The sequence below is a fragment of the Podarcis cretensis genome (genome assembly GCF_951804945.1).
Source record: "Podarcis cretensis genome assembly, chromosome: 2".
In the NCBI taxonomy this organism is placed as follows: domain Eukaryota; kingdom Metazoa; phylum Chordata; class Lepidosauria; order Squamata; family Lacertidae; genus Podarcis; species Podarcis cretensis.
Window position 1 is genome coordinate 82,834,159 of NC_137171.1, and position 12,661 is coordinate 82,846,819.

Here is a 12,661-nt window from a genome sequence, read left to right on the forward strand (position 1 = left end):
AAGGCTGTTGCAAGTTGCTTGAGCCAGGGGGAGAGAGGGAGTGGGGAATATAGAGGCTAGGTTAAGGGGACTTTGGTATGTCTGACTAACACACACACACACACACACACACACACACACACACACACTGAAGATCTTAAACCATTTGGGGAAGGTGATCATTTAATATACCCTTGCCTGGAGCGCAACAACAGAAGCGGGCTGTTCTTTCAGAGCCCTCTAGCTTTTTAGGCAGGCCAGATCCCAAACCCACTCTGCCCAGCTAGTCTAATTTTGCTCAGGACTCTGGCTCCATCCCTGATATATGCTGTGAAACTCATAAGCAATTTAATGCGAAATGAAATCTGTACCCAGATGAATTCAAAACGTTGGTATAGTTTTTGGATGGGAAACAAAAATTAGGCTGAAAATAACTCCTTATCACCATTCGAGGCTACTTCCCATGCTAACAATTGCATCAGAGAAGCACTCCCACAAATCACTCCTCTGTCAACATTTGCAACATGGGGAGGATTTATTAGCCTGTCTACAAATGAGACAGACATGAGCATGCTTAACTATTCCCAGATTCTTGGCATATCCGTGTTTGTCTCAGGAGTAAACACATAAACTGTCTCCATACTGTAATTTTAGCCACACAATATGGGCAAATCAGTCTGGGAATCAGGTCTCAGGAGCAAATCTTTAGAGTTTCATCTCCACAGAAAGTGGTATCATGATGAGGCTAGGAGGTCATGGGTGATTTTCACATATGATGTCTGATTAGTCTGGCGGATACAAGATTGAGGGGAGACATGATCACTGTCTTCAAAATATTTGAGGGGTTGGCATGCAGAATAGGAAGGTTTGTCCTCTGTGCCTCCAGAGGAAGGACGAGAAATAACAGGGAAACAGACTTTGGCTAAGCATTAGGAGAAACTGCCTAACAAGAACTGTTTGACAGTAGGAAAGACTGCCTTGGGAGATGGTGAGTTTTCCTTCACTAGAAGCATATATGCAGATGCTCAGAATCATAGTTTTAGAGTTGCATGGGACCATGAGGGTCAGGGCAGGAATCTTTTGCCCAGTGTGGGGCTTGAACCCATGACATCATCCTCTGAGCTACTGACTGAGCTGCTTAGGTCCTGCTTGCAGGCTTACCATTGACATCTGGTTGGACACCGAGAGAGCAGGATGGACCACTGACCTGATCCAACAGGATCTTCTCATGTTCTTATGGATGTAATTGCATCCTGCACTGAACAGGAAATTGGACTACATAACTTCCAGCTGTCCCTTCCAGCTCCAACATTCTGTAATAATTTAGGCACCCTTTAAATAGCGAGGAGCACCCTAGTTTTTTTGGGAGTGGGGGCGGGCACAATGATGGAACCAGTGATTATAAGCTTTCAAAAGCACAGTTGTATTAAGGCAAAACAGGGCTACTCTGAATGTGAAGAATACAACTGTCTAGCATTATTCTTACGGTGTTCTCGGAGTGCATGGTAGCAACTAGTGCTACCTACTGCTGAAACAAAAGAGATGGGGGTGTGGAGACACAGATGCCAGCCACGAATAAAGCCGATCTTGATTAAGTGCTTTCCCAGGTCATTCAGGGGCTGTCCATGTAAAACTCCAGATGTTCAGGCAATTCATAGTGAACTGGAGACATTTCTAAAACTTATGCTACTGATTCCTGTGAGCGTATGTGCAGCTGTGCATAGCTTCAGCACATTCTGATGCCTTAAAACCTGGCTGTATGCAGCGCTGTCACAGTTTGCCGCATACATCAAAATCATCTTGATGAAGTATGTCTGGACAACATAGTCTGCCAATTTATCCAGACTCATGAACATTACAAATTTGTGTCTGGGCAATAATTAATTCTGTTCCATTTCATGCTGCAATTAGAACAAAAAGCACGTGAACTCCTAAACTTTCTTATTTCCATAGCCTAGCAATAAACCCTAGTTTCCACAGAAATTTAAATGCTATTTTGAACACACACACACACACACACACTGCAGATAGTCATGTAAAAGGTAGAGGTAAAGAACCACTGGACAGTTAAGTCCAGTCAAAGGTGACTATGGGGTTGCGGTGCTCATCTTACTCTCAGGCCGAGGGAGCCAGCGTTTGTCCGCAGACAGCTTTTCAAGTCATGTGGCCAGCATGACTAAACCGTTTCTGGCGCAATGGAACACCGTGAAGAAAGCCAGAGCGCATGGAAACGCCGTGTATCCTGGAGATGACAGATCAGTCTCCCTTTTCTCCAAGTTTTCTCCAAAAATCTCCCTGTTTTGGCCTTGACTGGTAAGAGCTGGCCAGGTATGGGTTTGTGGGAAGGGGAGACTACTACTCTCCAGCCCCTGTTAAAATTGATCTGCTTGTAAACTGTTCATTGTATATCTCTTTGTGGATAGCAGGTGTGTGATACTGTAAAGCTTGAGTTAGACTATCTGGAATTTAAGGCTCCCTCAGACAATAAAGCGAGATGAGCACTTCAACCCCAGAGTCGGTCACGACTGGACCTAATGGTCAGGGGTCCCTTTACCTTTACCTATTTAGAAATATGCTTTATTTTGACAGACCTATCTTTTGGAATGCATAATGCTTGTGGAAACGGGGCTTTGCCCACCATTAGAAGATTATTATTATTATTATTATTATTATTATTATTTAAATTATCCTTCATCCAAATATTTCAGGGTGGTTCACAAGATAAAAATGCAAGGTAAAAGCACAAAATAAATAGTTAAAACAAACACATTTAAACGGCCATAGAACATTAAACAGCTGAAGAAATATAAGAGCCAAGAAGTGTTATCAGTGAGCTTTCTTTTCCCTTTGTACATTCCATGGCATTGCATTTGTTCTGGCTGAATGCAGTCTTTGTCTCAGCTCTACCTTTTAGGGTCAATAATATCTATGACAACAACTTAATTGCTACATGCATTTGGACAATTATATTTCAGATTCCTGTCAGTGTACCTGTTTGTCCACAGGCACTGTTTATATTAAATATCAATAAAGAACCTGATAGCAACTGCAGAAATGGCACTAAAACAAATTGTACATTGCCACATATGTCTTATCAAAAGGGTGAAAGGAGAAAGCTTCCGGGGGTTTTTTATTGCAAAGGTTGTTGCCAGGAAACTTCTCTGAAAAAGGCTAATCAAGAGAGGCCTTTAAAGGACTGACAGAGAAGCGAAATATATTTGCTTCATTTTGCTGGCTTCTGATTTGCTTTAAATTTGCTGGCTTCTGATTTTATTCCATGAAAGAAGGAGGATGATCTCCGCCCTGCTTTGCATTATTGCTGCTCCCAAAATAATTTACACATTTCACATCTAAGTAGTAGAGGATACAGAGTACCCGTAAGATTGAGAAAATGTTTCAGATAAAGCAGTGACAATTTAAGGAATTCATGGAAGTGGAATATAGAATGAATAGTGAAGTCTTCTGCATATTGTTATAAGAGCTGCTGTGAAATTCTAAAGATGACAAATGGTTAGGATTTTAATAGTCTTTTTCAACATCATCTTTTACATACCCAGGAGGCTTGATCTCCATATTCTACAGGTTGAGTAGGTATAATATGGTCATTTTAAGGGTCAATGTAATCCAGAGAATATAGAACTTGACTTGGTCATGTTCTATGGACTTGGATCTGTGTTCATTCTCTGGCTTGGAAAATGATTTATTGGATAGCCTAGGGTAAATTATCCTCCCCTAGGTAATCTTTTTTCCACTTACATTTTGAAATGTTCACAGGAAACCAGCCAATAGTTTCCATTTCATTTATTAAAAAAACACACATATAGCTTGTTTTCAGTTATTTTGATTCTTAGGGTAGGTGACAGCAAAATAATAATGCAAGTAGTTTACAAAAATGCAATGATGAAATTTTAAAAGTAAGCAATTATAGCCTACGAGTAGCACAAGAATCAAAAGCAAATCAAAGCAAATGTAGCTTCCTCACTTCCCTTATCCATTATAAGCTTGTTTAAAAAGAAGCATCTTTGCAGCTATCCTAAAAGGCCCAAGCAGATAGAAGTGACTTTCTTTTTCAGGTGAGAAGCCACCACCCAAAAACCCCTGTTCTACATAGAGGTCAAGTTTACATCTAGTGTCAGCAGCAGCATCCACAACAAACATTTCCCCACTCCAGCAGCAACATTTAAAACTACAGTAGCGTGAAAGAGAAATCTTCCTACCTGCTCCATTGTTAGATAAATGGTGGGCTGTTTCCCTTGTGTAGGGAAGTGGAATGGAAAAGCCAAAATTGTTGGCTTTTTCCCTTTTGCAAGAGAGCAGAGCAGTGTGAACCATCCACCCCTTTCAGTTAGTGTAGGTGTGAAAGACAAAGTCAAAGACCTTTGGTCTCAGCTTCCAGAGGTGAGAAATGTGGCAGCTGTTTCCCTCCAAAACACTTTTGTGTGGCCATGGTGCTGCTAGGAGAGAAGAAAACACAAGGATGATCCCCTCACATCCAAACATCTTATGCTTTCCCAGCATGGGTAGAGGGTATTCCTCCTGGGAACCACCACAAACTCTTAATGGCCTCAATTTGGCTTCAACTTCCTAAATGTAAAGTTTGGTGCTTTTAGTGATTAACATTTAGTTTGCTGTGGTAAGTGTGATTAAAGTAACAGGGAAAATATTTCATTACCCTATTTATTTTAGTATTGAAACAACCTGGCTTCAGCCTTCTGTACCAGCTGCAGTTTCCAAATCAGTCCCAAGGGAAGCCCCACATGGAGTGCATTACAGTAGTCCAGTTGTGAGGTAACCAGTTCATGAATCACAGTGACTAAACCAGGCTTCCTCAACCTTGGTCCTCCAGATGTTTTTGGCCTACAACTCCCATGATCCCTAGCTAGCAGGACCAGTGGTCAGGGATGATGGGAATTGTAGTCTCAAAACATCTGGAGGACCCAGGTTCACGAAACCTGGACTAAACTATGGCTGTAGTTGGCAAACAGAACTACAGGTGCTTCTCACCACAGAGCTTACCTGAGCCCCCGGTGAGAGAGAATGGATCTAGGAGAGTCCCAAAACTATGTGCCTGCTCTCTCAGAGCGACTTTTTCAACTCCTCAGTTCCCAGACCTGGGTACATCTGTAGTGCAGAAGAATGAAAATTTGGCTGTTGTGCTTCAATTAGTAAAAATTGGTAGTTTTTGTCTTTCCAAACTGATGATCCCTGACCTCTTAGCCAGGTTTGATTTCAGCTAGAACAATGGTTCCTGTCCAGGATATCTCTGGTATTGTTGGTTTTAATTTTTCATGCCCTCCCATATTTAGAAAAGCGTGCCGCTCAAGGGAGACACGTCTTTTAAACAAAGCCTGCTCTGTTTTAATGAACAGCATGTGCTTGTAAATATAAATATTTAGATGAAAGCTTAGTTCAAAGATATGTAGCTCAGACAATTTCACTGCTCCCTCCTCTCCTAGTGTTTTCCTTGATGAATGTTAGTGCAGAAAACAATTCACCTCTTTTCCACTCCATTAAAACTACCCCATTAAACTAAGTCGATTGAGATCAACCATTATTTTACACGTCATTGGAACTACTGTACTGAACGCTTGGGCATGTGTTTCTCTGCATTGACACTGAGGAATTTTAAAGTGTCCTCCCCTCCCGATAGTTATTTTTTAAAATGACTTTTAAAACCTCTGGCTGAATTGCTATAAGAATCTTCGTCAGTTTCCCTCCCCCTGCCAACCCCACGGTCATGTCCACAGAAGGAAGATGGCAGGATTCCCAAGGATGTGCTTTACAGGAAGCTGGGTGCAGGCACTAGGGCTGTTGGCAGACCAACTCTGCGTTACAAAGACAACATTAACCCTGCCATATGGAAATCCCTTGCAGATGATCGCAGTACCTGGAGACAGTCAGGTCATGTATCCACAGCAGTGACCAGAGGAGGAATGACCACAGGGAGAAGCACAGAGAAAAGAAATGCTGTAGTCTTCCTCTAGCAGCAATATTGGGCACCTTGATCTGCCCCACCTGCAATAAAACATGTTTCTCCCATCTCCATCTCTACAGCCATAGCAGGTGCTGTAACTCTCCAACAGCTTGACTTTACCCCTGAAGGTGTGCTCTTCCATTTTCTTTCAAGGCAGGCAGATGCCAACACACAACTTGCAGCCGCTGGGGAGGATGTTATTGGATGCTAATTACCCAACCAAAGTTCTCTCACACCTTCTCCTCCTTCTTTTTCAGATCCTGCTATTGTGAACGGAGTCTTTTGGTCTGAATCATTAAACAAAGTGTTTGTTGACAACTTTGACCGTGACCCTTCCCTTATATGGCAATATTTTGGAAGCGCAAAGGGCTTTTTTAGGCAATACCCAGGTAAGAAGACATTTTGGGGAGGGTGATTCCCTCCACCCTGGTAAGAGCCTTCTCTGTTCATTTTTTTATTTTTATTTTGCTTTTGTTAGTGAAGTAGCTATGGTACTCCATGGACAGTACTTGGCTGGAGTAAATTATTGCTCTTTGAAAAGGACGATGCACATTCTTGGCTTACTGTGTTCCAGTGAACTGACCCTTTCTTGACTCACTCTTCTGCTCTCCTTCCATCCTCTGCTTGTACTGAGAAGCAGAAGCACATATGCCAAGGTATTGCTGGCATATTCCTTCTTGTGAACTGCTTCCTGGACTTAGGATCAGAGCAATTCATTCCAAGTTGAATTTGTTCTGAGTGTAGGCACCATTAGCTCAGGCATATACTCCAAGACCTTCTGAAGCAGCAAATAGTCTTCTTCTTTTTCTTGGAGGAAGGAAACAGCTGAAACCCTTAGGATATCTCTCCTACTGCAGCAACATTTGAATTTTTAATAGAAAGGAAGTTTTAATTTTGCTTGGGAATTTAGAAAGCATGACTTGAGGCTGCGGTAGTGCTGACACCGCAGCTGTGGCAATAAAAGCACATAAGTAAAAATAATGATGTTAAACAGATAATTTTAGAGCACTTTAACTGTTTCCTGGTTTTCTTACATACAGTTAATATGATCACACCATTTCTCCTCTGCTGCAAAATATTTATTTTGCTAGCTGTTTTGATTGGTGTTTGTTCAAAAGGATGAAGCATTAGTAATGTGTTTTATTTTGCAGCCATTTATATCAAACAGAAATATGCAGTGCAATTATAGACAATGAGTGCTGTCAAACTTGGACTTAAAATTGCAAAAGCGTTGTTGGAAACATTAAAAAAAATACTGTATTTTCTGCAGAAAGGATAAATCCAGATTAAACAAGGAAAATAATACTGGATGACATTGTGATGCTAATGTGTGGGTGTTGTGAAAAACTTCTTTGCTTGAACAGCAACAGTCTCACAATAAACCACCCTATCTTGTGATAATAGAATGGCTTTGAGTTGATAATTCTGTGTGTCCTTCTTTCAATAATTTGCAATTAAATCTCTGGAAATCCAGATCACAGTAACATAAGTTCTGTGGCTTTCATTCTAAGGATTTATGTGCTGGAGTTACTTTTTTTTTTAATATCTCGGAAAGTACATAGGAAACACAGCTCTAAATTTCTCCTCAGTTCTGAATTCACTTGCTGACCATGGGCAAATATTATTCCTTAGCCTCAGTTTCTCATCTGAAAATTTTGATTACTAGGGGCTTACTGCAGAAGGTTCCCATAGGGACAAATAAGCTATTTAGAACACTTTGGCATTCTAAAATGAAATTATTTATATTGGACACGATCCAACCAAAATTAAGCATTTTTTTTTAAAAAAAACTATGCAGTTCAAGTGTTAAGTGGTTGCTTAAAATTATTGTGATTTAAAAACATTTTGGCTGGATCATGTCTAGTATAAGATTGCTAATGAATGAGAACTCTCTCATTGTTAATGGTTCAGGGTGGAACACAGAAAGCCACTTTATGCTGAGTCAGATCCTTTGTCCTTCTAGCTCAGTACTACATCTAGCTCAATATTGTCTGCTCTAACTGGTAGTGTCTTTCCAGGGTTTTAGGCAGGAGATACCATGATTGAACTTGACACCATTTGTGTGCAAGGTACCACTGAGCCATGAACCTTATCCAGTCCAGACATTACACTAAACCATTGTTAAGGAAGCTTAACAATGTTTAGTTTTATATTTGATTTAACAAACTATGATCGTCTGACAAACCAGAATCAGAACCAATGGTTTCAGCAAACTATGATTAATCATGTGTCTTAATTGGTAAACCATAATTACAGTTGTTGCTCAGCCTCCTGAGGCTGCTGCATGTGAAGATGGGAGAGTGCTGAACAGCTGGAAAATGAAAGCAAGAACACGGCTCATGTGCATATTTGGAAATTCAAACCATGGTTTAGATTGGGGTTGGACAACCAGCAGCCCTAGAGATACATACAACTCCTGTTGTAATTTCATGTGACCCTTGGACTAATTTCATAAGCCCTCTGCAGATGATCAGTTCAAACATCTGGTAAGAGCTGCCTGTTGCAGCTGAGTGGTTGGGAGGGAGGAAAAGAAGTGGTGCTTCCTACAGCTGTCTTCATGCCTCCCGCTGCTGGCATGTGTGGCTCTCACAGATGGCCCTCCAGGGAATGTATCCTCAATGGAAAAATGACTGCTCACCTCTGTTATTTTATTTCTTTATTTCTTTATTTCTTTATTTATGAAAATTATATAGACAGCAAAATGAAGAAGTCTAAGTTAGCATTGCCTTCTACCAATAAGAAATAATAATAACTATTACAATAATGAAAACACACACCTCTGTGTTATATTTACTCTAGATTTATCCACCACCTTCCATGCCCAAAGTCTCCTCAGAGCATCAACATACCCTGTGTTTAGTTTATACTGGATGGGACCATTGTTACAAGAGCTCACTGGACTCTTTCCCTGGGCTTGTCCTTTGTCCTACTTTCTGCCCCTACTGTTCCACCAATATCCTGTTATAGGCTCACTATTGGGACTTTGTTCCCCTACTATTCTATATGTGAGAGCTCGCCTCTCATCTTATTTGAATGCTGCTTTAGAGGGCACCACACTCTTATCTCTAGGCCTATAAGGTGCTCACGCTACAAGGTAAATGTGTCCTTATGGTTCCTTTCGCTCTGCTTCTGGTCCACTCAGCTTTCATCTTTCTGATTCCTCATCAGGCCTATGCCTTCCATTCAGTGTTTCTACTTTATTTCTGAATGCTGAGGGGAACAACACCATCACCGCTGCCTCTTCACACCTGGTTTAGGTTCTAAGCATGATGTCTGAATGGAATAGCATTAATAATCAGTATTTCAGAAGTGGAATCTAATTCCCTTATTATTTGTCTGAAGTTTGAATTGAATTCCAGGGTAGGATTACAGTGTATTCAAATTACATCCTCAGAGTTTAATCCCTAATTATTGCTTGGAGTTTAAATACACGTTCAGGCCTCCTGGAACTATATAACTTGGGCATAAATTGTGAGGTCACATGTTTGAATGCCCCATCAAAAATTCCCAGCATTTAGAAAAATTCTTGTCAGCAGGAAGACTAGGCATTTCTTCCTGCCATGCTGGTACTTTCAAGGAAGAAAGTTTCTGACACTGGGAGACATTCAGATATTTGTTTGTAGCCTGAAGACAACTGTATCTCATGCTTTTCTGTATGTGTAGTTTGGCTCTTAGCTAGCCCAACAATCAAAACAATATTCATCATAAATAGTTTCAGTTTAAAAAGTCACATATTAAAGGCAATGTTGGCCCAGAACATTTTGCTACCCGAAATAGATCCCAAATGAGGCCAACACAACTTGCAGCACCAAGCAGTACATACATCTTGTTTTCTTCTGTTCCAGGGACATTATCTCTCTCTCTCTCTCTCTCTCTCTCTCTCTCTCTCTCTCTCTCACACACACACACACACACACACATTCTCCCAATGTAGTCATGCAGATTTCAGACCATGTTTAATTTCATATATGTAATAATTTCCAGGGGTCATTTTCAGCTGTTGATTCCTGTTGGGGAACAGTTGCTGTGGAACTTTTACTCAGGTGCCCAGAGTCTGGTCTCAAAAACATGGAGGTAATTAATGGGGAAAGGAACAGTCAGCAAACATACTAAGCCATAAATATCAAGACCACAGCTCCCCCAGTACCTGTCTTGGAACTCTCTTACCATCCTCCAGTCCCTTCGGAGTCTTCACCCCTCTCCTGGTAAGGCAGGTCCTTCTTCGTCCTGTGGGTTATCAGGAAATTCATTTGGCTTCACACTTTAAAAACAGCAACAGCCATATTGGCAGTCATCTTGAATTTGAGGTAGAACCTCATTGTTAGATCAATCAAAATTCAGTTTCAATATCTCACCATACATAAAATCCAGCCTACTTGAACTGCCTACAAGCAATAAAAATGTACCTGTTTTAATAGCACTCCCTGAGCTGGGTTGCTTCAGTGTGCTGCATGACAGAGCCAACCCAGATTAAAGCTTTCTAACATTGCTCTTTAATTCAGTTTTTTGGGACTGACTCCTTAACCTGGCAGATTTCACTTCCTTGCAGTGTTATTTCCATTTCTTTTACATTTTGACACCGGAAGGCACCACAGTTCAGTCAAGCAGGAAATGTGTTTGATTATTCTCTAGTTGATATCCACATGTCACTAGGAAGGATCAAATATGGTTCTAATTACTCTGTGATCAATGATAAAAACACTCACGAATTCATCCCATTAGTTGCAGCCCTAATGTCATTATTAGAGTGTGGTTAATTCTTTTCCTCCATCATGATTTGAATACCAAGTAGTAACAGTAACAGTGAATAAAAATGACAATGGTAATGTCCTTTAACATACTTTTCTTTGATCCACTAATCAGAGACATTACCTCAGTATGATCATAGGATCTGTACCAAAATGTCTGGACACCCAGCCTGTGAGTAATACCATTAGGAGTGATGACAGTAATCACTGTTGGCAAGTTAGTTTAGAGGAGGAACGTTGGCACAACATGGCCCTGCCAGTTCCCGTCTTCTAGTGTAGTGAGTATCTTAATCAACCTGCGAAAGACACTAACTGTGTTGTGGGAATGGCCTTTGTTCTAAAGTCAGTTGTGAGGAATTCTGTAATGTAGCTATTTCAATTATCATTCCCCACCCCAACAAAGAAAAAGCATTTAGCCAGTCTGGACAGTGAATAAGAATACCAGACTTCTCTTTCAAACTTTGAAACATAAAAATTTGTTTTTGCTATTCTACCCTGTTTCTTCTCTCTCCAGGAATTAAATGGGAGCCAGACGAAAATGGAGTCATTGCATTTGATTGCAGAAATCGAAAATGGTAGGTCACAGCTGACCACTAAAACTTTCAGGGGGGTCAGGAGCTACAATCTTGAAAGTTCAATTTATACTGCCCTCCTTCCCTTGCTTATCTAGGTATATCCAGGCAGCCACTTCTCCCAAAGATGTAGTCATTTTAGTGGATGTCAGTGGCAGCATGAAAGGACTCCGCCTGACAATTGCAAAGCAGACTGTGTCATCCATTTTGGATACTCTGGGAGATGATGATTTTTTTAACATAATTGCTGTGAGTATGTCTAACTTTCTGCTTAATTATTCCCCCCCTATTTCCCCTCCCCCTTGATATGGAGTCTACACAGGGATTCAGAGGACAAGAGATGAAGACAGTGTGTAAGATCATGGATAATACCAAATCTCTAGATATAGAGACATGCCAGAGCCCAAGTCTGCCTGGAAAACTCATTTGTTTACACACACTTTTCACAGATATGGCAAAGTTAGATCTGCGCTGTACCACTGTAGTTAGGACCCACAGAATTCTGCTTTAGTAAGAACCATTTGACAGTCTATTGGACTCCCTTGTGAGGTTGTAAAAGTTTTAAAGCAGAGGTTGGATGGCCATTTGTCATGGATACTTTAGTTGAGATCCCTGCATTGCAGGGGGTTGGATGATATGGCCTTCAGAGTCCTTTCCAACTCTACAATTCTTTGATTCTGTCTTCACAGCAACATGCTCTGCCGTTCCAACCTATCTGCAGGTTGCAGAAGTTTAGTTTTCTATTTTAGTTTTGGGAAGCATAAATGCAAGAGTATTAAGAACTGTGCTATCCATTGAAATGAATGTGGATACCCATTGGTGTTTCATGTGTGTCAAACTTGTGTTCAGCTACGCACATTATTATCAAACGGTGTAAAGGCACCTAGACTCCAAACATACTGTATATTTAAGAGATAACAATGTTAGGAAATAGTATCTATCTTATTAATCGGCAATTACTCACTACATTATTATTACCAGAAGCTTACATAATAGCAAAGTGTAATTGCATTCTCTATCAGGAAAGGTTTGTTATTATTAATAATCTTATTAATCTGTATTTTTATTTATTATTAATCTGTAATTGCTCACTACATTAATATCACTAGAAGCTCAAATAATAGGAAAGCCTAATTGCCTTCTCTATCAGCAACGGTTTATTGCCCAACAAAAACTGCAGTAAATAAGTTTCAGGGACTAAATGTGTCAACCTAATTATCAAAATATTTAAATAGGTGCATTTAGTGGTTAATCATGAGGTTAATAAGTAGTTATATTCTGCATGTTTTTTAAAAAAATACAAATTAGTGTATTTTAAGAAAATACTTTCCTTATCTAGAAACCCTACCACCATCAATATTTACTATTGGGTTGTTGTATTTAGGCAG

The 12,661-nt window shown here is 40.3% G+C and overlaps 1 protein-coding gene across 2 annotated transcripts in view; it reads left to right on the forward strand.

The window, feature by feature from the left end:
- CACNA2D3 (calcium voltage-gated channel auxiliary subunit alpha2delta 3) overlaps nt 1-12,661 on the forward strand; it is a 494,630-nt gene that overhangs the window by 212,066 nt on the left and 269,903 nt on the right. For both annotated transcript variants that reach the window (XM_079964982.1, XM_079964983.1), the window contains exons 6-8: nt 6,211-6,342; nt 11,216-11,276; nt 11,372-11,522. In XM_079964982.1, coding sequence (XP_079821108.1) covers nt 6,211-6,342; nt 11,216-11,276; nt 11,372-11,522 — 344 coding nt within the window. The remainder of the gene's footprint in view (nt 1-6,210; nt 6,343-11,215; nt 11,277-11,371; nt 11,523-12,661) is intronic.